Source organism: Salvelinus alpinus, chromosome 17 (genome assembly GCF_045679555.1).
Source record: "Salvelinus alpinus chromosome 17, SLU_Salpinus.1, whole genome shotgun sequence".
NCBI classification, from domain to species: Eukaryota; Metazoa; Chordata; class Actinopteri; order Salmoniformes; family Salmonidae; genus Salvelinus; species Salvelinus alpinus.
Window position 1 is genome coordinate 43,606,337 of NC_092102.1, and position 24,566 is coordinate 43,630,902.

Here is a 24,566-nt window from a genome sequence, read left to right on the forward strand (position 1 = left end):
CCCTCTGACTCACATCACTGAAGTGGTGGGACATCACTATGTCCACCAGGTTGCTGGTCCAGCCGGACATCTAAAACAAAGAACAAATAATTATGTTCCAACGTGCCAATCTAGTGTGACTCTAAAATGTACAGAGTTAGCATAGAAATGTGTGTGTGTGTGTGTGTGCACGTTCTTACCTTGGAGGCAGCCCAGTCCATCCAGCCCTTTGCACAGGGGTCCACATTGATGAGGACCAGACCTTCGACCAGGGCCGGCTCATTGAGCTGGAGAGAGGATAGGGGGTTACTGTACTGACCGTACTGTGTGGAACATAGAGGACCAAAGGAGTCACAGACAGGGCCCAGCAGCAGAGGAAGCAGGGCAGCACACAAATGTAGGGTTAAGTGCCTTTCTCAATGGCACAGACAGATTTCCCCCCTAGTCGGTTTCGGGGATTCGAACCAGCGACCTCTCGGTTACTGGTCCAACAGTTTTAACCGCTAGGCTACCTGCCGCACGCAGGACTGGTGGACAGTCCTGCTGCCAGCATGCCAATTGCACGCTTCCTCAAAAACTTAAGACATCTTTGGCGAAGTCTTGTGTGACAACCACATATTTTAGAGTGGCCTTTTACTGTCCCCAGCACAAGGTGCATCTGTGTAATAACCATGCTGTTTAATCAGCTTCTTGATATACCACACCTGTCAGGTGGATGGATTATATTGGCAAAGGAGAAATGCATAAAATTGCACAATTTCTGCACAAAATTGGAGACAACTAAGCTTTTTGGAATGGTCTGGAAAATTCTGGGATCTTTTACTTCAGCTCATGAAACAACACTTTATATGTTGCGTTTATATTTTTATTCAGTATAAAATAAAAAAAATGTGAGCCCAACGCGCCGTTTCTCTAGAGAGAAATCTAATCCTTCATGTCCAGAACTACGTGGGACACTGCGCTGTGGTAATTAACTGCAATGACCATATTCCATTGCGTCTGTTTTTTCTGGCTCGGACCGAGATGGATACAGTTTTACACCGGCTACATTAGGTTAGATACACACAGACCGCATGAGAGAGGAATGTACACAACAACAAGAGGGGGAAAGAGAGAGTTTGTGAAAGTATACCTTATCTATGTTGAAGAAGTAGTAAACCTATTTTGTTAGTGGAGATAGAGTGCTCTGTTCATCCTTGTTCAGCCCAGTTATTATTGAAGACAGAGGACAGACTGAGTAGTGCAGATGCTAGCAGATACCATAGATATCCAGTCATTACGCTAGCTAGCACTGTCTCGCGAAACTAGCTCGAACTTCCTTCATACTGGACACAGAGACATAAAAATGGCATCCACACGTTCATTTGACTCTGGGGAAACAGATAAAGGTCATCATTGCCAAAATCTCGAATTATCCCTTAAAGACCTTTGTCTTAACAAATGATCCTGTTATATGTTTGGAAACAAGCAGGGTGAGCAGGAGTTCATGTGGTATATGGAGAACTAGGAGGAATGGGGACTTACAGCCAGTCTGGACAGGATGTAGGCTCCAGCTCCAACTCCAATCCCAATCACACTGTTCACCCTGGGGAAAGGGGAGAGAAAAATATAAGCCTCCATGAAGATGGAACAACAATTAAAGTCATTAAACGACAGTGTAAGAGGTAGATATGGAAACCATAGACAATATAGGGTTCTATATCTATGATGGAAACACCGCAGGAGAACTTACTTCAGCTGAGTCATGACAGACGGCAGCATCTCAGACAGCTCATCCATGGTAGGGTACTGGTACCTGGGACAAACAGACAGATAGGTTTGTAGGGTATTGGGACCTGGGACAAACAGACAGATAGGTTTGTAGGGTATTGGTACCTGGGACAAACAGACAGATAGGTTTGTAGGGTATTGGTACCTGGGACAAACAGACAGATAGGTTTGTAGGGTATTGGGACCTGGGACAAACAGACAGATAGGTTTGTAGGGTATTGGGACCTGGGACAAACAGACAGATAGGTTTGTAGGGTATTGGGACCTGGGACAAACAGACAGATAGGTTTGTAGGGTATTGGGACCTGGGACAAACAGACAGATAGGTTTGTAGGGTACTGGTACCTGGGACAAACAGACAGATAGGTTTGTAGGGTATTGGGACCTGGGACAAACAGACAGATAGGTTTGTAGGGTATTGGGACCTGGGACAAACAGACAGATAGGTTTGTAGGGTATTGGTACCTGGGACAAACAGACAGATAGGTTTGTAGGGTATTGGGACCTGGGACAAACAGACAGATAGGTTTGTAGGGTATTGGGACCTGGGACAAACAGACAGATAGGTTTGTAGGGTATTGGGACCTGGGACAAACAGACAGATAGGTTTGTAGGGTATTGGGACCTGGGACAAACAGACAGATAGGTTTGTAGGGTATTGGGACCTGGGACAAACAGACAGATAGGTTTGTAGGGTATTGGGACCTGGGACAAACAGACAGATAGGTTTGTAGGGTATTGGGACCTGGGACAAACAGACAGATAGGTTTGTAGGGTATTGGGACCTGGGACAAACAGACAGATAGGTTTGTAGGGTATTGGGACCTGGGACAAACAGACAGATAGGTTTGTAGGGTACTGGTACCTGGGACAAACAGACAGATAGGTTTGTAGGGTATTGGGACCTGGGACAAACAGACAGATAGGTTTGTAGGGTATTGGGACCTGGGACAAACAGACAGATAGGTTTGTAGGGTATTGGGACCTGGGACAAACAGACAGATAGGTTTGTAGGGTATTGGTACCTGGGACAAACAGACAGATAGGTTTGTAGGGTATTGGGACCTGGGACAAACAGACAGATAGGTTTGTAGGGTACTGGGACCTGGGACAAACAGACAGATAGGTTTGTAGGGTATTGGGACCTGGGACAAACAGACAGATAGGTTTGTAGGGTACTGGGACCTGGGACAAACAGACAGATAGGTTTGTAGGGTACTGGGACCTGGGACAAACAGACAGATAGGTTTGTAGGGTATTGGGACCTGGGACAAACAGACAGATAGGTTTGTAGGGTACTGGGACCTGGGACAAACAGACAGATAGGTTTGTAGGGTATTGTGACCTGGGACAAACAGACAGATAGGTTTGTAGGGTATTGGGACCTGGGACAAACAGACAGATAGGTTTGTAGGGTACTGGTACCTGGGACAAACAGACAGATAGGTTTGTAGGGTACTGGGACCTGGGACAAACAGACAGATAGGTTTGTAGGGTACTGGGACCTGGGACAAACAGACAGATAGGTTTGTAGGGTACTGGTACCTGGGACAAACAGACAGATAGGTTTGTAGGGTACTGGGACCTGGGACAAACAGACAGATAGGTTTGTAGGGTATTGGGACCTGGGACAAACAGACAGATAGGTTTGTAGGGTATTGGGACCTGGGACAAACAGACAGATAGGTTTGTAGGGTACTGGTACCTGGGACAAACAGACAGATAGGTTTGTAGGGTACTGGGACCTGGGACAAACAGACAGATAGGTTTGTAGGGTATTGGGACCTGGGACAAACAGACAGATAGGTTTGTAGGGTATTGGGACCTGGGACAAACAGACAGATAGGTTTGTAGGGTATTGGGACCTGGGACAAACAGACAGATAGGTTTGTAGGGTATTGGGACCTGGGACAAACAGACAGATAGGTTTGTAGGGTATTGGGACCTGGGACAAACAGACAGATAGGTTTGTAGGGTATTGGGACCTGGGACAAACAGACAGATAGGTTTGTAGGGTATTGGGACCTGGGACAAACAGACAGATAGGTTTGTAGGGTATTGGGACCTGGGACAAACAGACAGATAGGTTTGTAGGGTATTGGGACCTGGGACAAACAGACAGATAGGTTTGTAGGGTATTGGGACCTGGGACAAACAGACAGATAGGTTTGTAGGGTATTGGGACCTGGGACAAACAGACAGATAGGTTTGTAGGGTATTGGGACCTGGGACAAACAGACAGATAGGTTTGTAGGGTATTGTGACCTGGGACAAACAGACAGATAGGTTTGTAGGGTATTGGGACCTGGGACAAACAGATGACCAGAGACACTACCAGACACCTGGAGCAGCACACCCTCCTATCAAGTTGATGAAAGTCCAAAGCCAGACACCTATTCTATCCAGGCACCATGTCATGTTCTGGCCGGCCGTCTGTCTCCTGGTCTGAAACGGTCCTTTCACTCACTCACACAGAGGAAGGGGAGGCGGGGCCAGGGGAAGGGGAGGCGGGGCCAGGGGAGGCACGGCCAGGGGAAGGGGAGGCACGGCCAGGGGAAGGGGAGGCACGGCCAGGGGAAGAGTCAGCGCGGGGGGGGGGGGGGGGGGGGTGCAGCCAGAGGACCTCATGGTTTACTCTGGCTCTGATGACATAGCCACCATTTATTCAGGTCTACAATATCAATCATGAATGTGTTGATACTTGTGGTGATATTATTACATGATGTTGAGGATGATGACTTGAGTGAACTGGTCTCTTACCCTGTGGGGAATGGGGGAGCACCCTCCTGCTGTCCTGGGGCGTCCACGTGGACCACAGCAAAGTGTGATGTGATCTCCTGCATGTCTTCAAAGTTGAACAGTGTGTTGAAACAGGACTTATCTGCAGGGGGGGAGGAGAGACCCAGCACTGTTTAAAGTCACCTCATTTATGGGTCCTACTCAAATAGACATTTAACAAAAACGACAACACTGAATGTAATATTGAGCGTGTCAACAAATCCCATCCCATACCAGTAATCAACCAAAAAACATACTGAAACGATCAGTGTTGTTTTACAATGAGGCAGCCAACTGGTGGAGCAATCCAGTCGGACATAGTGGCTCATATCCCCAATGCTCAAAGAGATTTCTACCTTCAACCCTCCAGTTTCTTACATCTCTACAGCGTCAACTGTTCTAATGACAATTCACCCGTGATATTATGCATTTTAGGGGTGTTTGGAGAGATTTCAAAGCTAGGCCAATGAGAGCCTGAATGTGTGTACACTCACGGTTGAGACCAATGTCATGGTAGGTGAGGATGACTGGTCTATTGCCCTTGGGGGTGCCCCTCATCGTCACGTGCAGAACACCATGGGGGGTCTCGATGTCATGCTCCTGAAACACAAGACAGCATGGTCTGGGTCAGGGCCAGCGGTGTCTGTGGAGCTTAGAGGAGCCAGCCTTTTAGTGCCAGTCAGTCATAGCACTATACAGGTGCAGATGAGAAAAAAACATGTATTATTCATTCATACACCGAGTAGGAGAAATCCTCGCTGAGGAAGTGATTTTCGGTCTCCTACTGACAATTAGCCTCGCTGAGGAAGTGATTTTCAATGTGTCAGTAGGAGACAGAAAATCACTTCCTCAGCGAGGCTAAGTGTCAGGAGAGAGAAAATAATTTCAGGACGTGCAGGTCATGATGAAAACTGGGTCCTCTTTAGCAGGTAGCCTAGAGGATGACCTAGATTGAAAACTGACTGGCTGGATCATCATGACCCATATCTCTGTGGTCACAATGACCGCTGCATGTGAGCGGCACGGCTAATGTCAGGAGGTGCTGTTGGCGCCACACCAGACACATATGTGCACACTGTAGAGTCTCACGCCATACGCAGATGTGTGGATAAGTAGAGGGCCCTCTACCTGTCCCGTCTCACAGATAACATCATCTGACGTCTGGCTAATGTAATTACGTGGGGATGGGAATCTCTGTCTGTCCACAGCCCTTAGACCTGACGCTAATTCAACATTACACGTCATTTAACAGGTCACAACTTCAAATCAAATGTTATTAGTCACATGCTCCGAATATAACAGGTGTAGTAGACCTTACAGTGAAATGCTTACTTAAAGGCCCTAACCAAGAGTGCAGTTTCAAAAAATACAGACAAGAATAAGAGATAAAAGTAACAAGTCATTAAAGAGCAGCAGTAAAAAAATAACAATATATACAGGGGGGTGCCGGTACAGAGTCAATATGCGGGGGCACCAGTTAGTTGAGGTAATATGTACATGTAGGTAGAGTTAACTTCTCCCACATATGCCGTTTATTCAACACAGGAACACATCAACATCAAAAAGTTAATGAAGGCAATGCATATAGAGGTGTGATACAACCATACAGTTTACTAGTAAGCACAGTGCTACTACAGCCTAGTGTGAGGCATGTTTCTGTCTGGTAGCATTAATGGCATGGTGGTCATTTAGTTATAGCGAGAAAACCAATCAACAAGCAGAGACCTAAATATAGGAACAGTACTATAACGCGTGTAGCTATGTCACAGTGTTCAGCTTCCGGTCCATTGGTGCAGCTGAAAACCACAGAGACGGCGGTTTGAGGGCCGTACTGCGTCAGAGATCTAAACTGGGTGGAAGGACTCCACGCGGAGACATGAGGCCCTCTCAACAACTGTTCAGAATCCGCCACGTCACCAGAACATTGAGCAACACTCAACACCATGGGGGCTGGGAGGGGGTAGGTTAGAGATTAGGCTAAACCAGTCTATTCAGCCATGTCTGCAAAAAGCAAATACAATAGTTATACAATACGGATTGTAGTTGTTCAACCCTAGCCTGTATAAACACTTCCATCAGCTGCGCTGGCAGAGTCACACTCCTATCTGGGTGGTGAGGAGTACAAATAGAAGCTGCGGTTGAAGGGCTTGGCTGTGTGAAAGGTTGTGTTTGTGAGAGATGGAGGATACATGTGAGGTGCCATCAGCTTGGTCCCTCATACAGACACCTGTAACCATGTTGAATATGACGACTCTGATCAAAGAGGCTTCAGTAGGCAAGGATTGCCACAACTGAAGGATAAAAAAAACTAAAAAGAGAAATATATTTTGTAGCCTGGGGCTTTTATCTACCAGATGAAATGGAAGCCTGAGAGAAAGACAAAAAACAACATTGCTTTTTCGTCTGAAATGTCAATGACCTCAAATAGCTTCCGAGTCAATGGTGGCCTTGACCAAACAAAACAAACCACTCGGTGCTTTGAAAACAGCAGCAGTCCCAATAACCGTTTTATGTATTCCTGGCACAAGGTTGAGCGGCTGTGCACTGCTGATATCTGGCTTGTTACAATGGAGGGGTCATGTGATGAGGAGATCTGCTGCAGCAGTATCCTGAGAATGGGCTTTTTTTTGTAATTTTTTAAACTTGTGTCTCAATGTAATTAAGGTATGAAATTGTTATTTTCAGTCACACTTTATTTGGATAGTCCGTCTATCTACTAACCCTAGCTCTATCCTAACCCTAGCTCTATCTTAACCCTAACCTAAATCCTTACCCTAGCCCTTATTCTAAACCTAACCGTAACCTTAGCAAGCAGTTGCTTGTCAACAGATAGTTTGTTGATAGTATGATCATCTACAGATGGACTATCTGTTGACAAGCAACTGCTAAGGTTACGGTTAGGTTTAGAATAAGGGCTAGGGTAAGGATTTAGGTTAGGGTTAAGATAGAGCTAGGGTTAGTAGATAGACGGACTATCCAAATAAAGTGTCAACTTATTTTATTTTTTGGCTTAGTTGTGGCCAATTTGCAGTGTACAAATTATAATTATGTTCCGGCCCACCCAACTATCCATCCAGACAGAAATCGTCCCACGTCTGAATATAGTTGCCTACCCCTTAGTGATGGGGGGGGAAATTATATATTATTTTTGATGACATATTGTATCATTGACAATATTTTTGCGCTAGTTGGCAGTACCTCTAGTAAAAACTCATGTTTTTCCCTTCATAGATTGATCTCTAGTTTTTAAATTAGGGAGCCAGTTTGTTTTCAGCACTTTTATTTCCATGACAGATCAAAACACGTTTTCTTATGGCTCTCTTGTCCCTCTGCAGCAGACATATCGTGAGCAATATGTTCGGAACCATCGAATCACAAAAATCGAGTTGCAATACATATAGAATAATGAGGTCACTGGCAATTTCCAGCCCTACTACCCTTGGTCTAGATCGTGTCATTCAGAGAGCACTGCAAGTTTGGACCCATTTCTCAAAAGGGGCATGTGGATCTGAGGTGGCATTTGAGGGGGTTTGAGGTGTAAACAATAGCCATACTATTTTTGTTTTGATGAAGCCTAAAATGTTAGTATTCATTGGTAAAAGCCTAAAATGTTAGTATTCATTGGTAAAAGCCTCAAATTCACCCCCTCTGAACGACAACAAAGACAGACCGAGAGGAGGCAATTAATACGGAACAAGTTAAAGAGAAAAGCTGAACACTATCGGTTACCACGACAACACGGATCCTGCTTTTCCATATTATAGAGAGAAAAGCAACATGGCAATAATCATGTCGGTGGTGTTGTTTTGTAGAGCCACTTTATGCTAAATGAGGAAGAAGGATTCAAGGATAGTTCAGCAGCAGGAGAGGCAGGTGTTCTGATAAACATTCAAGAGTTTTCCACCACCATTACTAGCAACCCCGTTGACCAACTCCCAGAATACTCTGGAACCTTTGGAAACCATCCTATTGAAACCTATTATTCAGTCAACGGCATCTCCAAAGGACAGTTTGCATTTACGAGGTTTCAACGGTTACAAAGATGTTTAACGATCTTGACAAACAGAAAGGAACACGATTGGATCCCAGCTAGATTCCTAAGTGATGCTGCTGATCCTACTGGGCGTCATGTAAAAAGACACATGAGTGTTTCCATTCGGTATGGAAAGGTACCACAAGAGTTTAAACATGCAAGAGTTGTTCCTTTATACAAGAAAGGAAGCCAAGTTGAACAAGGGAACTACAGACCAGTGTCAATCTTCAGTGTCTTGTCAAATGTTTTAGGAAGAGCACTCCATGAACAGGTCATAAAGTACATGATGACCATAACATTGTATATGATCTTCAGTCCGGGTTTTACACAATCCTATTATACTGACACTTGTTTGCTATACTTGACAGATTTTATCAAGCATGAAATTGAATTCACACAAAGGGCAACTTCTGTGCTATGGTCATGCTTGACATACAAAAAGCATTTGATACTGTGAACCATGATATTTAGTTGTACAAACGGAACATAATTGGTTTTGGCAACAGCTCCTTATTATGGGTGACGTCATACCTAACAGATAGGATGACGTCATACCTAACAGATAGGATGACGTCATACCTAACAGATAGGATGACGTCATACCTAACAGATAGGATGACGTCATACCTAACAGATAGGATGACGTCATACCTAACAGATAGGATGACGTCATACCTAACAGATAGGATGACGTCATACCTAACAGATAGGATGACGTCATACCTAACAGATAGGATGACGTCATACCTAACAGATAGGATGACGTCATACCTAACAGATAGGATGACGTCATACCTAACAGATAGGATGACGTCATACCTAACTGATAGGATGACGTCATACCTAACTGATAGGATGACGTCATACCTAACTGATAGGATGACGTCATACCTAACTGATAGGATGACGTCATACCTAACTGATAGGATGACGTCATACCTAACTGATAGGATCCAAAGGGTGGATGTGGGCAGGACACCGTCTGACGCTAAGGAGATAAACTGTGATGTACCCCTGGGGAGCATTTTGGGGTCTTCGATTTGTTACTCTACCTAAATGACATGGACTCTGCCTGTTCATGCCCTCTGTTCCTGTATGTGGATGATGCTGCCCTCTTGGTTTCACATTAGGAAAACGAGACCATTGAAAAGAACCTAAGCAGCCAACTGACTAAAGTCAGTAAGTGGTTATCCGACAACAGTCTCTGCATTTAGGGAAGACAATGTATCCTGTTTGGTTCCAAACACAAAGTGAGAAACTCTTCCAACTTCTCAGTCAAGTGTAATGGTGTAGAGGTGAAGGAAAAATGCTCTGGGATGTGAACTAGACCAACACATGACAGGTGAACATTTGGAAGGTTCACTTCAGGAAAAAGTTCCTGGCAAAGGTAGCCAAGTTCCTGGATACAGAGACTGAGGACCGTGGCAACATCTCTGATACAGTGCCACTATGACCATGCTTGTATCTCATTGTTCAATGCCATAACCCTAAAACCTGAAGGACAAACTTCAAAACACACCAAAACCAACTAATGAGAATTATACTCAAGCTCAGCCCTAGGACGCACATGGATCCTAATCATTTCAGGAAAATTAACTGGCTTCCAGTTGATCTCAAACTGTAGAAGGTTTTTAAAAGTTATACATGACCTTACCCCCAGTTACATATCTGGTTATTTTAATTTCATTTAATTTCATTACATTTCTCTCACAGCCATCACACCAGATTCCCTATTGTCACTATCAGACCGCTGAGCTCTGTCCTTAACACTGGAGCAGAGGAACGGAATGGTGGACCAAACGATATCAAAACCATCCGTACGCTAGGAAGTTAAGAAATGGTTCATGGACAAAATGCTTTAAAAACGGCACAGGCTTAAAGTATAATTGTTTCAATTAACGTTACTTGGTCATCTATTTTATTCCTTTAACGGTTTCCTCCCTATTGAGATGAATTTGAGAAGCATTTTGTTTATGTTATAATCGTGTATATTTTGTTTGCATGTATTTTCATGAGGACCACAACAGAATACGTTTAAACTTTTTGGTGTCATCCTCAATGATTTTAATGGCATTGTACTGTATCTATGTGTGGTTGTAGTGTGTATGTCTCCCAGTAGCCTGGGGCGAAAGAGACACAGGGAGGAGAGATGGATAACCTAACCCATTGTGTGGTAGGAGTCTGGGTTTTAGTCTAGGCAGGACCACACCACCACTGAACGCAGTGAAGGAAGTGAAGGAAGCGCAGGAACCAGTTAGGTCCAGTCCACACAGTGGAACCAGGTAGTGACTCAGTAAGCAAGCGGAGCGTCCATTTAAAAAATAAATCTGGTCCCTCGCTCGCCCAAGACTAACCCCCAGGGCTAAACCCCACCCCCAGGACTAACCCCCCCCCCCCCCCAGGGCTAAACCCCACCCCCAGGACTAAACCCCACCCCCAGGGCTAAACCCCCAGGACTAAACCCCACCCCCAGGGCTAAACCCCAGGACTAAACTCCCAGGACTAAACCCACCCCCAGGACTAAACCCACCCCCAGGACTAAACCCACCCCCAGGACTAAACCCACCCCCAGGACTAAACCCACCCCCAGGACTAAACCCACCCCCATTCCTCTTGTCACACCCTTCACTCCACTGGATGGGGTAAACAATGCAGTCTCTGTACTCTTCCCACCTTCGCAATGCTTTCCACTTGCTAGACGCCTGTCACATTTCCCTCAGTCTGATTGATATTCTCAAGGCCCCTGACTGTGACAAACCCTTTACCTGCCTGGTGTATTGATACACTGACAACACTGTTCATTCGCCTTTCGCTGGATCGGCATCAGTAAGAGGGTGAATAAAACACACACAGAGAGACAGAGACAAAGACAGATGCATTATCTCTTCGTCACGAACACAACACAGTCACACTCACTAGCACAAATATGCTCAGCAGGTTTTTTGTTTCCTCAGTCATACGCTCGCCCACATCACCACACTGCCTAACACCCACTTTCCCATGCCATAGAGATCACACCCCCGAGAAACAACCCAGAGAAATCGAACACACTGCTGCTCAGAGCTCCAGCAACAGGCAGGCCACGGAGGGTGACTGGCGATGGTATCAGCAATAAACACAACCCCACACAATCTAACAGACAGTCTCACTCACCACCACAGCAATGGCCGAACAGGCAATGGCAATCTGATTGAGGTCCATAACGGCTGTCATTTTGTCAGCCAGAGAAAGGAGAGAAGAGTGCTGTCTGTCCCTGTGTTGTCTGTGAAAGGGGCGGTAGTGGCGGAGAGATGACGGCGGAGAGGGGGCAGCGACAGAACGGAGAGGAGAGCCCACAAGGAACGACTGAAATTTTTTCGATAGCAGCAGCTGGTCCCATCAAAAGATGGGAGGAGAATGTGTGTGAGAGGGGAGGGAGAGAGGGAGAGAGACTGAGGGAGTGGCGAGGCGGTGTGAATGGAAGCTCGAGAGAGACGTGGAGGAAGAAGGGGGAGGGAGTGTGTTTCTTGCTGCACAAAGCTCTCACGGTCGTCTGGGCACTCAGTAGCCCTTTGTAATTGCATTTAGAAGGTCAGGTGGGCCAGTAGGTTGAACAAATTCTACCATGTCACCCCGCTCCTCCGCAAAAACTCCACCGGCTTCCAGTCGAAACGCGCATCCACTACAAGACCATGGTACTTGCCTACGGAGCAACAAGAGGAACTGCCCCTCCCTAACTTCAGGCTTTGTTTATTTTTTATTTCACCTTTATTTAACCAGGTAGGCCGGTTGAGAACAAGTTCTCATTTACAACTGCGACCTGGCCAAGATAAAGCAAAGTAGTGCGACACAAACAACAGAGTTACACATCGGATAAACAAACATACAGTCAATAATACAATAGAAAAATGTATATACAGTGTGTGCAAATGTATTAAGATTAGGGAGGTATGGCAATAAAAAGGCCATAGTGGCGAAATAATTACAATTTAGCATTAACACGAGTGATAGATGTGCAGATGATGTGCAAGTATAGATACTGGGGTGCAAAAGAAAGAAATGGGGATGAGGTAGTTGGTTGGGCTATTTACAGATGCGCTGTGTACAGGTGCAGTGATCGGTAAGCTGCTCTGACAGCTGATGCTTATAGTTAGTGAGGGAGATAAGACTCCAGCTTCAGTGATTTTTACAATTTGTTTCAGTCATTGGCAGTAGAGTACTGGAAGGAGAGGCAGCCAAAGGGGGTGTTGGCTTTTGGGATGACCAGTGAGATATACCTGCTGGAGCGCGTGCTACGGGTGGGTGTTGCTATGGAGACCAGTGAGCTAAGATAAGGCGGGGCTTTACCTAGCAAAGACTTATAGATGACCTGGAGCCAGTGGGTTTGGTGACAAATATGACGCGAGGGCCAGCCAACGGAGAGCATACAGGTCGCAGTGGTGGGTAGTATATGGGGCTTTGGTGACAAATCGGATGGCACTGTGATAGACTGCATCCAATTTGTTGAGTAGAGTGTTGGAGGCTATTTTGTAAATGACATCGCTGAAGTCAAGGATCGGTAGGATAGTCAGTTTTACGAAGATATGTCTGGCAGCATGAGTGAAGGAGGCTTTGTTGCGAAATAGAAAGCTGATTCTAGATGTAATTTTGGATTGAAGATGCTTAATGTGAGTCTGGAAGGAGAGTTTACAGTCTAACCAGACACCTAGGTATTTGTAGTTGTCCACATATTCTAAGCCAGAGTAGCGATGCTAGTCGGGCGGGTAGGTAGGGGCAGCGATCGGTTGAAGAGCATGCATTTAGTTTTACTAGCATTTAAGAGCAGGCTACAGTGCATTCGGAAAGTTTCAGACCCCTCAACTTTTTCCACTTTGTTACGTTACAGCCTTATTCTAAAATGTAGTGAATTGTTTTTTTTCCTTCATCAATCTACACACAATACCACACAATGACAAAGCAAAAACAGGTATAGATTTTTTTGCACATTTATTACAAATTAAATATTGAAATTATTTACATAAGCATTTCAGACCCTTTACTCAGTACTTTGTTGAAGCACCTTTGGCAGCGATTACAGCACCTAGTCTTCGTAGGTATGACGCTACAAGCTTGGCACACCTGTATTTGGGGAGTTTCTCCCATTCTTCTCTGCAGATCCTCTCAAGCTCTGTCAGGTTGGATGGGGAACGCCACTGCACAGCTATTTTTAGGTCTCTCCAGAGATGTTTGATCGGGTTCATGTCCGGGCTCTTGCTTGGCCACTCAAGGACATTCAGAGACTTGTCCCGAAGCCACTTCTGCATTGTCTTGGCTGTGTGCTTAGGGTCATTTTCCTATTGGAAGGTGAACCTTCACCCCAGTCTGAGGTCCTGAGCGCTCTGGAGCAGGTTTTCTTCAAGGACCTCTTTGTACTTTGCTCCGATCATCTTTCCCTCGATCCTGACTATTCTCCTAGTCCCTGCCGCTGAAAAACATCCCCATATCATGATGCTGCCACCATGCTTCACCATAAGGATGGTGCCAGGTTTCATACAGACATGACACTTGGCATTCAGGCCAAAGAGTTCAATCTTTGTTTCATCAGACCAGAGAATCTTGTTTCTCGCGGTCCGCCCTTCAGGGGCCTTTTAGCAAACTCCAAGCGGGCTGTCATGTGCCTTTTACTGAGGAGTGGCTTTCGTCTGGCCACTCTACTATAAAGCCCTGATCTGGAGTGCTGCAGAGATGGTTGTCCTTCTGGAAGGTTCTCCCATCTCCACAGAGGAACTCTGGAGCTCTGTCAAGAGTGACCATCGGGTTCTTGGTCACCTCCCTGACAAAGAACCTTCTCCCCGGATTGCTCAGTTTGGCTGGGCGGCCAGCCCTAGGAAGAGTCTTGGTGGTTCCAAACTTCTTCCGTTTAAGAATGATGGAGGCCACTGCACTGTGTTCTTGGGGACCTTCAATGCTGCAAACATTTTCTGGTACCCTTCCCCAGATCTGTGCCTCGACACAATTCTGCCTCAGAGCTCGAGGAACAATTATTTCGAACCTCATGGCTTGGTTTTTGCACTGACATCCACTGTCAACTGTGGGCCCTGATAACATGTCCAATCAATTTAATTTATCACGGGTGGACTCCAATCCAGTTATAGAAACATCTCAAGGATGATCAATGGAAACAGGAAACAGAATGCACCTTAATTTAGTCTCATACAAAAGTGTCTGAATATTTATGTAAATAAGGTTTTTTATTTTTAATACATTTGCAAATTTGCCAGAAAACCTGTTTTCGCTTTGTCATTATGGGGTATTGTGTGTAGATTGTTATTTTGTTTATTCCCCCTCATCATTCTTTTTTAGAATAAGACGTGGAAAAAGGGAAGGAGTCTGAATACTTTCCTAATGCACCGGATGCTCACACCTTACACCCCAACCTGAGTACTCCGTTCTGGTCTCTTGGCTCTCCCACCCCTATGGGAAGGCAACTCCCGCTCAGCCCAGTCCAAGCTCTTCGCTGTCCTGGCACCCCAATGGTGGAACAAGCTTCCCCCTGAAGCTAGAATAGCAGAGTCCCTGTCCATCTTCCCCCTGAAGCTAGGACAGCAGAGTCCCTGTCCATCTTCCCCCTGAAGCTAGGACAGCAGAGTCCCTGGCCATCTTCCCCCTGAAGCTAGGACAGCAGAGTCCCTGTCCATCTTCCCCCTGAAGCTAGGACAGCAGAGTCACTGGCCATCTTCCCCCTGAAGCTAGAATAGCAGAGTCCCTGGCCATCTTCCCCCTGAAGCTAGAATAGCAGAGTCACTGGCCATCTTCCCCCTGAAGCTAGGACAGCAGAGTCCCTGTCCATCTTCCCCCTGAAGCTAGGACAGCAGAGTCCCTGGCCATCTTCCCCCTGAAGCTAGGACAGCAGAGTCCCTGTCCATCTTCCCCCTGAAGCTAGGACAGCAGAGTCCCTGTCCATCTTCCCCCTGAAGCTAGGACAGCAGAGTCACTGGCCATCTTCCCCCTGAAGCTAGAATAGCAGAGTCCCTGGCCATCTTCCCCCTGAAGCTAGAATAGCAGAGTCACTGGCCATCTTCCCCCTGAAGCTAGGACAGCAGAGTCACTGGCCATCTTCCCGAAAACATCTGAAACCCTACCTCTTCAAAGAGTATCTTAAAAAAAGCCTTTCGTGAATTAAACACTCGCACTTTACTTTCCTCCCCCCTTACTAGCACTGACTTTGCTGATCAATTAACCCTCAAAGTAGCTTACTGTGATTGATGTGTGGTTGTCCCACCTAGCTATCTTAAGATGAATGCACTAACTGTAAGTCGCTCTGGGTAAGAGTGTCTGCTAAATGACTAACATGTAAGTGCCAATGGGAGAGGGGTGAGGAGGGCTGAGAGAGTGTGAGGGAAAGGGGAGTGATTCAGTGTCAGGGGAAGAACACTAATGGTTGGATCGGAAGAAGATCAATAAACTACCTGTGGATTGGCTGATACTGAACACCTGACTAAAATATTAGGTTTAGGCATGATATGGTAATAACCTCACATAGACGTCTAATCCATTACAATCCATAGAGTTCTTAGAAAATGGCGTGTTGGTGGTTGATTTGGGTATTAGCATGTCATGTGCATACCATCCGTTTCCTTTAGGTCTGGCTGCCCCCTCTAACATGCTGACTAGACCGGGTGCGCGCGCTTTCGCACACATGTTGATTTTGTCCAGCCACAACAGACACAGTTTGTAATATCAAAACAAACTCTGAACCAACTATATTAATTTGGGGACAGGTTGAAAATAATTAAACATTTATAGCAATTTAGCTAGCTAGCTTGCTGTTGCTAGCTAATTTGTCCTGGGATATAAACATTGGGTTGTTATTTGACCTGAAATGCACAAGGTCCTCTACTCTGAATATTACTCCACAGATAAAAGGGTAAACCAAGTTTGTTTCTAGTAATCTCTCCTCCTTCAGGCTTCTTCTTCTTCAGACTTCATATGGCGGTTGGCAACCAACTTTAAGGTGCATTACCACCACTAACTGGAGTGTGGACCTCCGTTCATCTTTCAATCACCCACATGGGTATATGCTCCTAAAAACCAATGAGGAGATGGGATAGACGGGACTTGCAGCATGTCAAGCTTCACAAATAGAACCAAGTTCTATTTTAGCACCTGGCTACGCAGACGCTTGTTGATGCGCGGGAGAAGTGTGGGTACAATGATTGAATAACATGTATGTGCACACGACGTGACTGGTGTGGTCAGCATGTAAGGAGCCTGGCCTGGGTTTAATCCTCAGTCTGTTCATTGGGAAACAATCTTTCTGCTCTGCCTCCCTGGCCTGCTGTCTGCAGCACCAGAACCGAGACGGAGGGAGCATTGGCATGAATTGGGGGGGGTTAACTGCAGATATGGGATGTCAAGAAGACAATATGGCTTTCTCAGCCAGGGCTAGCCAGCCAGCTCTCTGGACCCTGTCTGCAATGTCCACTCAGTTTCTCTGTCAGAGGGATATCCAGACAGACAGTAGCACCAGCAATGTCCACTCAGTTTCTCTGTCAGAGGGATATCCAGACAGACAGTAGCACCAGCAATGTCTGTGGCCCATTGTTCGTTCCTTCATGTTGCAGTCTTTCAGCAATAATAAATCAGGAGACAACGGTTACAGCACAGTAGTGCAACATAACACAGCCTACAACATAAGGCATTCATTGAAAGGTAAGAACTAGCTCTCCTCAGTCTCCAGTTAGGCTACTATACATTGTGATGGCAGTCCATTTCAGAACCAGTTTGCACTAAAAGTCTGTTATTTAGCCATTGGCTCTGGATGAGGATGATACAAGTGCCAGACACACCAGTTTGAGTGTTTCAAGAACTGCAATGCTGTTTCCCGTGTGTATCAAGAATGGTTCAAAGGACATTCATCCAACTTGACAGAACTGTGGGAAGTATTGGGAGTCAACATGGGCCAGCTTCCCTGTGGAAGGCTTTTTACTCCTTGTAGAGTTCATGCCCCGACGACTTCAGGCTGTTCTGAGGGCAAAGGGGGGGGGGGCAACTCAATATTAGGAAGGTGTTTCTAATGTTTGGTATACTCACTGTAAACATACAGAGACACTGTGGCAGAAACACTGTAGATCTGCTAAAACGAGTACACGATGGATTTGGAGGTCAGGATTAGGGCCGATTCAGGACAGGGAAAGCAGCCCAAAACTACGCTCCAAACTGGGTCAGTGCTATTGTTGCTACCTCTGCCCAACCCTGGGATCCTCGGCTCAACCCTGGGATCCCCAGCTGCCATGGCCTGCAGCAGGCTAATCTCTCCACCTCCAATCTGGAGACAAACCCAAATTAGAGCAGGTTCCTGGGGTTAGAATGACCATCATCTGGCTAATTGATGTAAAGTGGCATGCCTGGAATTACACAACAAATGTTAGATAACACTTTCTTTACAAGTTTTGAACCATTTATGTGGGTCATATGAATGGGGTCGCCGAAGTAATGCTGGGACAAGGATATCCTCCTCAGGCCCAGAAAGACAGGGAGCTGGCCCCGAACAGTCTATAGCTGTGCAGACCACCTCTGATAGCAGAGATCTACAAAGGTAGAGATCTTTGAGAGACACCTGTCTGTGAGCGTATTCAAACATATTGACAGGAAACACCTCCCTCATAGTGACATTACTGTGAGGGGGAGAGGGAATCCCTGCAAACGAGGGTTCCCTGGGCCACATTCAGCCCCCTCTCTACAGGTTACCCACTCTGAGCACATATTCGATGTAGGAAGAGGCGGAAACCAGGCGTTCGCTGCAGTGTGAGGCTGTAAGGCTGTTGTGCTCAGATAACCAACTGCCAACTTGAGGTAATAATTGTGTGCAGTGCTGAACTATCAGCTCAACAATTGTCACAAGAAGGCCTCCCAGGTGGTCTAGGGCACTGCATCGCAGCGCTAGCTGTGCCACCAGAGACTCTGGGTTCGCGCCCGCGACCGGAGGTCCGTGGGGCGACGCACAATTGGCCTAGCGTCGTCCGGGTTAGGGAGGGTTTGGCCGGTGGGGATATCCTTGTCTCATCGCGCACCAGCGACTCCTGTGGCGGGCCGGGCGCAGTGCACGCTAACCAAGGTCGCCAGGTGCACGGTGTTTCCTCTGACACATTGGTGCGGCTGGCTTCCGGGTTGGATGCGCCCTGTGTTAAGAAGCAGTGCGGCTTGGTTGGGTTGTGTTTCGGAGGACGCATGGCTTTCGACCTTCGTCTCTCCCGAGCCCATACGGGAGTTGTAGCGATGAGACAAGATAGTAACTACTAACAATTGGATACCACGAAATTGGGGAGAAAAAGGGTAAAATTTAATATAAAAAAACTAAAACAATTGTCACAAGAAATAGTAACTTCATGCTTGCATAGAAATAGCTCTACTCATAAAATTGTAGTTCATGGCATCGGTCACAGAGGGCGCTACATACTTACAGTGAGTTGTATGTTTTCCCTATACCAATGTTCCATGTGTTTACACTGACCTTAGTGTGCATTCACCTACCCCTCTTCCTCTCCACCACCCCTACCCCTACCGGCCATGTCGGGATATAAATATCTCAACCATATGGCTCCAATAACGACTTCATCAGAATAAATCAGTCTCTCGGCAGGCAGCTTCCCAACATCTATCGGCAGGCAGGATTTCGGACCCTGCCCTTCAGCAGTGCGCGCACCCGGTCTAGTCGGCATGTTAGGGGGCAGCCAGACCTAAAGGAAACGGATGGTATGCACATGACATGCTAATACCCAAATCAACCACCAACACGCCATTTTCTAAGAACTCTATGGATTGGAATGGATTAGACGTCTATGTGAGGTTATTACCATATCATGCCTAAACCTAATATTTTAGTCAGGTGTTCAGTATCAGCCAATCCACAGGTAGTTTATTGATCCTCTTCCGATCCAACCATTAGTGTTCTTCCCCTGACACTGAATCACTCCCCTTTCCCTCACACTCTCTCAGCCCTCCTCACCCCTCTCCCATTGGCACTTACATGTTAGTCATTTAGCAGACACTCTTACCCAGAGCGACTTACAGTTAGTGTGTTCATCTTAAGATAGCTAGCCCATCTAGGTCACATGGCACCAGGAGAGACAACATGGCTGACCTACAGTATAGGGAAAACACTGAGTGGACATGATAGGCAAGGTTGCTGTCAGCACTGTATCGTTTAATCCCAGGCCTTCTGCCATTCAAAATCACTCGTCCCGACGCAGTCTCACTGGCTGCTGTGATGCCCTATGCAGAAAACAGGCAGCCCACATGACAGGCCAGGATGGAGGATAGTTTGGTGTTAAGCCGTCACATAAAATCAGTACGAAAAACGTATGTACTCACTACTGCAAGTCGCTCTGGATAAGAGCGTCTGCTAAATGACTAACATGTAACTAATAAAACCAAGCACAAGATAGTGATGGCCTAAACCTGTTCAGTCAGGGACACCATTATCAAACCAAAGCACACTTTTCATTAGCCTCGAGAACCTCCCTGATCGTACACATGCTATCCAGTCGGCGAACCATTCATTAAGTCCTCATGATCAGTGAGGCTAAAGCGAATACATGTTGAGTTCAGCTCTGTCAACAATAGTTCATTACATCAATGGAAGGTTTTGCAATAATTCTATAACCATGTTCCCTGGGGTTGACTCGGAGATTCACACGTGTGCTCATGATGCCCTCTTCTGGAGGCACCGGTGCTTTTAAGTACAGTAATGAAACTCCATTTCCCCTCAACCACTTGGATGGAAAAAGAACATCCTCTATCTGCTTTGTAAAGAATAGAGTTGAGGGGATTGCCATGACAACCATGCCTCTCTCTTTTTTGTGACAAAAGATAAAATGGTGAATGGTCCATTAGCCTAGGCACAACTGAGTCCACTCTAATGTTCACTATCATAACCACAACTCAGTTCACCCCAATGTTCTCCACAGTGTCCACTATCATAACCACAACTCAGTCCATCCCAATGTTCTCCAGTGTCCACTATCATAACCACAACTCAGTCCATCCCAATGTTCTCCACAGTGTCCACTATCATAACCACAACTCAGTCCATCCCAATGTTCTCCACAGTGTCCACTATCATAACCACAACTCAGTCCATCCCAATGTTCTCCACAGTGTCCACTATCATAACCACAACTCAGTCCATCCCAATGTTCTCCACAGTGTCCACTATCATAACAACAACTCAGTCCATCCCAATGTTCTCCACAGTGTCCACTATCATAACCACAACTCAGTCCACCCCAATGTTCTCCAGTGTACCTTGAAAAGCAACAGAACACACACTGGGAACACTGTCCTCCATTCCCTCCTACTACACCAACGTTCCTCCAATCCATTTCTGACTCATAACAAACACGGATAGGAGACCCAACTGAGTGACAAAGTACAGCAACCTTTTCCAACCCCTTTAAACAGTAATAAGGCTCGGAAAATACTGTGACATATTCTGGGAGAAGAGCAGGTGGATTGGCCAACATAATGATTCATACCATGACAACCATCTTTAATGATGCCCCTCATCAATAGTCATCACGTGCTGCCATGAGGGGGGAGGGCGCCGTGCTGCCATGAGGGGGGAGGGCGCCGTGCTGCCATGAGGGGGGAGGGCGCCGTGCTGCCATGAGGGGGGAGGGCGCCGTGCTGCCATGAGGGGGGAGGGCGCCGTGCTGCCATGAGGGGGGAGGGCGCCGTGCTGCCATGAGGGGGGAGGGCGCCGTGCTGCCATGAGGGGGGAGGGCGCCGTGCTGCCATGAGGGGGGAGGGCGCCGTGCTGCCATGAGGGGGGAGGGCGCCGTGCTGCCATGAGGGGGGAGGGCGCCGTGCTGCCATGAGGGGGGAGGGCGCCGTGCTGCCTGCGTCTGTCTGTCTGCCTGCGCGAGCGCCTGCGCGTCTGCCTGCCTGCCCCCGCCCGTCCCTGTCTGTCTGCGTGTCTGAAACTGTCAAGATGAGGTAAACCTGGTGCTTCATAAGCCCGCTGAGACACAGGATGTTAATTAAGGAAGAAAAGCAATGAAGGACTGAAAGAGAAGAAGAGTCATTAAGGGAATCAGATGCAGCAAGGCTTCTCTCAAGGCTCCTGCAGGCGGCTGGGTTGCATGTATTGCATTGTAAAGCCTCAGGGTTGTTTGGATTCAGTGAATACATCCACACTCAGTCTAATAACAGCAATCTACTACACATCAACCCAGAGGACACGAGGCTGTGCTCATCACATGCTGACAACATACATCGCCCACGCCCCGCCACAAGCAGTCGATTAGCCAATCAATCACCATAGAGATGTGTCCAACAGGGTCAACCGAGAGGAGTGTGTTTTTAGGCTGACTGTATAGAGGAAATAAGTAAACCGTGACGACGCGCCACGGGGAGAAGGAACCGTGACGACGCGCCACGGGGAGAAGGTTACCGTGACGACGCGCCACGGGGAGAAGGTTACCGTGACGACGCGCCACGGGGAGAAGGTTACCGTGACGACGCGCCACGGGGAAACGCGTCGACGCGCCTATTGTGGGAAGGCCTAAAGCTGCATCGATCTCACAGACTGACCATCCTATTGTGGGTAGGCCTAAAGCTGCAACGATCTCACAGACTGACCATCCTATTGTGGGTAGGCCTAAAGCTGCAACGATCTCAGACTGACCATCCTATTGTGGGTAGGCCTAAAGCTGCAACGATCTCACAGAGTGACCATCCTATTGTGGGTAGGCCTAAAGCTGCATCGATCTCAGACTGACCATTCTACTATGGGTAGGCCTAAAGCTGCAACAATCTCAGACTAGGCCTATTCACAGTAGAATGGTCAAAGGGCCGTCCACACCAATGACAACAAAACATTTAGAAATATTATTTTGTGTTGTTATAGTCTAGGTATGATCATTTTGTTTTCGCTAAAAAGCTGGAGCGCAGCCTGGGGAGCACACCATCCTAGGCTACCTGTTATTTCATCATCTGATCAAAAATATATATTTCACTGTGTAAATTCATTGGGTAGGCTATAGGCTATTCACTGCAGTGTTAGGCCTGACATTTAGCTAATGAATGATGGGTTGCATACGCTTCTAAATTGGACTACACATATTTAGACTGTCTTCACAGTTCTCTTTGCGCTTTCGCTTTTCAAATCTGTTAAGAAATAGCGACTGTGCAAACAGCAAGCTCTAAGTGACCAAATCGGATGTGTGTGTGTTCAGACATCTGTTTGTTGACATGGCTACGCTAGTTGTCATAGTAACAATGGGTGTGTGTGTGCACACACTTTCAAAAACGAGTCCTTTTTGGCTAGCCACAGCAGTCCACTCGCTAGCTAGCCACAGCAGTCCACTCGCTAGCTAGCCACAGCAGTCCACTCGCTAGCTAGCCACAGCAGTCCACTCGCTAGCTAGCCACAGCAGTCCACTCGCTAGCTAGGTATCTGTATAGCTTTCTAGCACATTCACTAATTTGTTTGTAAACAACTACCAAGCTAGTTAGCTACCACATGTTCTTGTCCAACTGTCAACAGAGTAGCCAGCAAAAAACAAGATATGCCAAATAACAGTCTAAAACCACTTGAGGGAAAATCAGATTTGACTATTCAGACAAGTCACATGGTCAGGGATCAGATTTGTATCTGATTTCAAACCACCTATGAAGGTGGTTTGAAATGTGACTTGAAATACCCGATTCCATGTGCTTTTGACTGTTCAGACTGGAGGAAAACAACAGATTCTATCGGATATGCAAAAAAATTGGATTTGAGTCACTTCAAACTGCCAACGTGAACACTGCTTAAGAGACGTTTGACTCACCTGACAATCAAAGTCCTGGAAGTTACGCCCATTCTGCAGAGGGATGAGAAGAAAAATTAGATGTATTTAAGTCATAAACAAGTGCCAGATATTTATATATATGTTTTGATTGAACGAGATCCGAAGCGCCTCTTCTCCCTCATTATCCCTCAGTCATTCTGCTCCAAGGCCTGCAGAAGAGTCTGTAGAGCCACAGGTGTCACCAGGAGGCGGCAGAGGGCAACAAGAGCCATCTCAGATCAATGTGTGGAGTAAATTACCTCTAGTGGTTGATGCCAGAGCCTGCCTCTCTCTCGCTCTGTCTCGCTGTGCTCCCAGCAATGTGGAGGACACCCTGGGTTCTCTCTGTGTCATTACTGTCCTCATACTGAGCCCTCCACCCACCCTCATCATTAGCAGTAATGTACTGCTGGAGCGGAGAGTGGAGACACTGAGCAGATGTCGCTGAGGAGCTAAAACAGGATCATTACTGCAGATAAGACCTTTTTTATTTAACCTTTATTTAACTAGGCAAGTCAGTTAAGAACAAATTCTTATTTTCAATGACGGCCTACTGGGGAACAGTGGGTTAACTGCCTTGTTCAGGGGCAGAACGACAGATTTTTACCTTGTCAGCTCGGGATCCGATCTAGCAACCTTTCGGTTACTGGCCCAACGCTCTAACCACTAGGCTACCTGCCGCCCTTTACATGGGCAGAAAACACAGGCACATTCCCTACTACAGTCAGTCAGGCCCTTTCATTCTAACGAGGCAGGGTCAAGGGGTTAATGATTTGCAGAGTGGTTCAAGTGCCTCAGCCATCCACTATAGTGAGCAAAGTGGGACGGTGTTTTGAAACTCAAATGGCTGATTCACTGTGATATCAAAACCACAGCTCACTAAGCAAGCCCTCTTCCTGACAATGTAGACAACCTTACATCAGCTCCCAGTATCTGCTAGCTACCAATATAGACACATCTAATCTGCCATCACATCTAATAACATCTCATTTCAATCTAATTTCATATCAGCCTCTCCTCTTCCCCAGTGCTTGACTTGGGCAGGAGCTCACCGGAGCTGAGTACCTACATCTCAAATGTTCTACTGCTGGAGCTACTGCACCTAAATATAAACAGTACCGGCACCCAAAATGTGTACCGGCACCTATTTCCAGTCCAAGTCTAGCACTGCTCTCCCCTATAGCACATCCACCCCTGCAGCACCTCCAACCCCA

General features: G+C 46.7%; 1 protein-coding gene across 9 annotated transcripts in view; it reads right to left on the reverse strand.

Annotated features, from left to right (window-relative positions):
* LOC139542995 (protein NDRG3-like) overlaps positions 1 to 24,566 on the reverse strand; it is a 60,827-nt gene that overhangs the window by 11,420 nt on the left and 24,841 nt on the right. For 6 of the 9 annotated variants that reach the window (XM_071349042.1, XM_071349041.1, XM_071349045.1 and 3 more), the window contains exons 3-9: positions 23,353 to 23,385; positions 5,022 to 5,127; positions 4,510 to 4,630; positions 1,712 to 1,774; positions 1,504 to 1,564; positions 180 to 266; positions 14 to 70 (exon numbers count right to left, since the gene is read on the reverse strand). In XM_071349042.1, the coding sequence (XP_071205143.1) occupies positions 14 to 70; positions 180 to 266; positions 1,504 to 1,564; positions 1,712 to 1,774; positions 4,510 to 4,630; positions 5,022 to 5,127; positions 23,353 to 23,385 (528 nt within the window). Of the gene's footprint in view, positions 1 to 13; positions 71 to 179; positions 267 to 1,503; positions 1,565 to 1,711; positions 1,775 to 4,509; positions 4,631 to 5,021; positions 5,128 to 11,713; positions 11,947 to 23,352; positions 23,386 to 24,566 lie in introns of those variants that run through there. The other 3 variants (XM_071349044.1, XM_071349047.1, XM_071349050.1) reach the window with 3 other exon arrangements.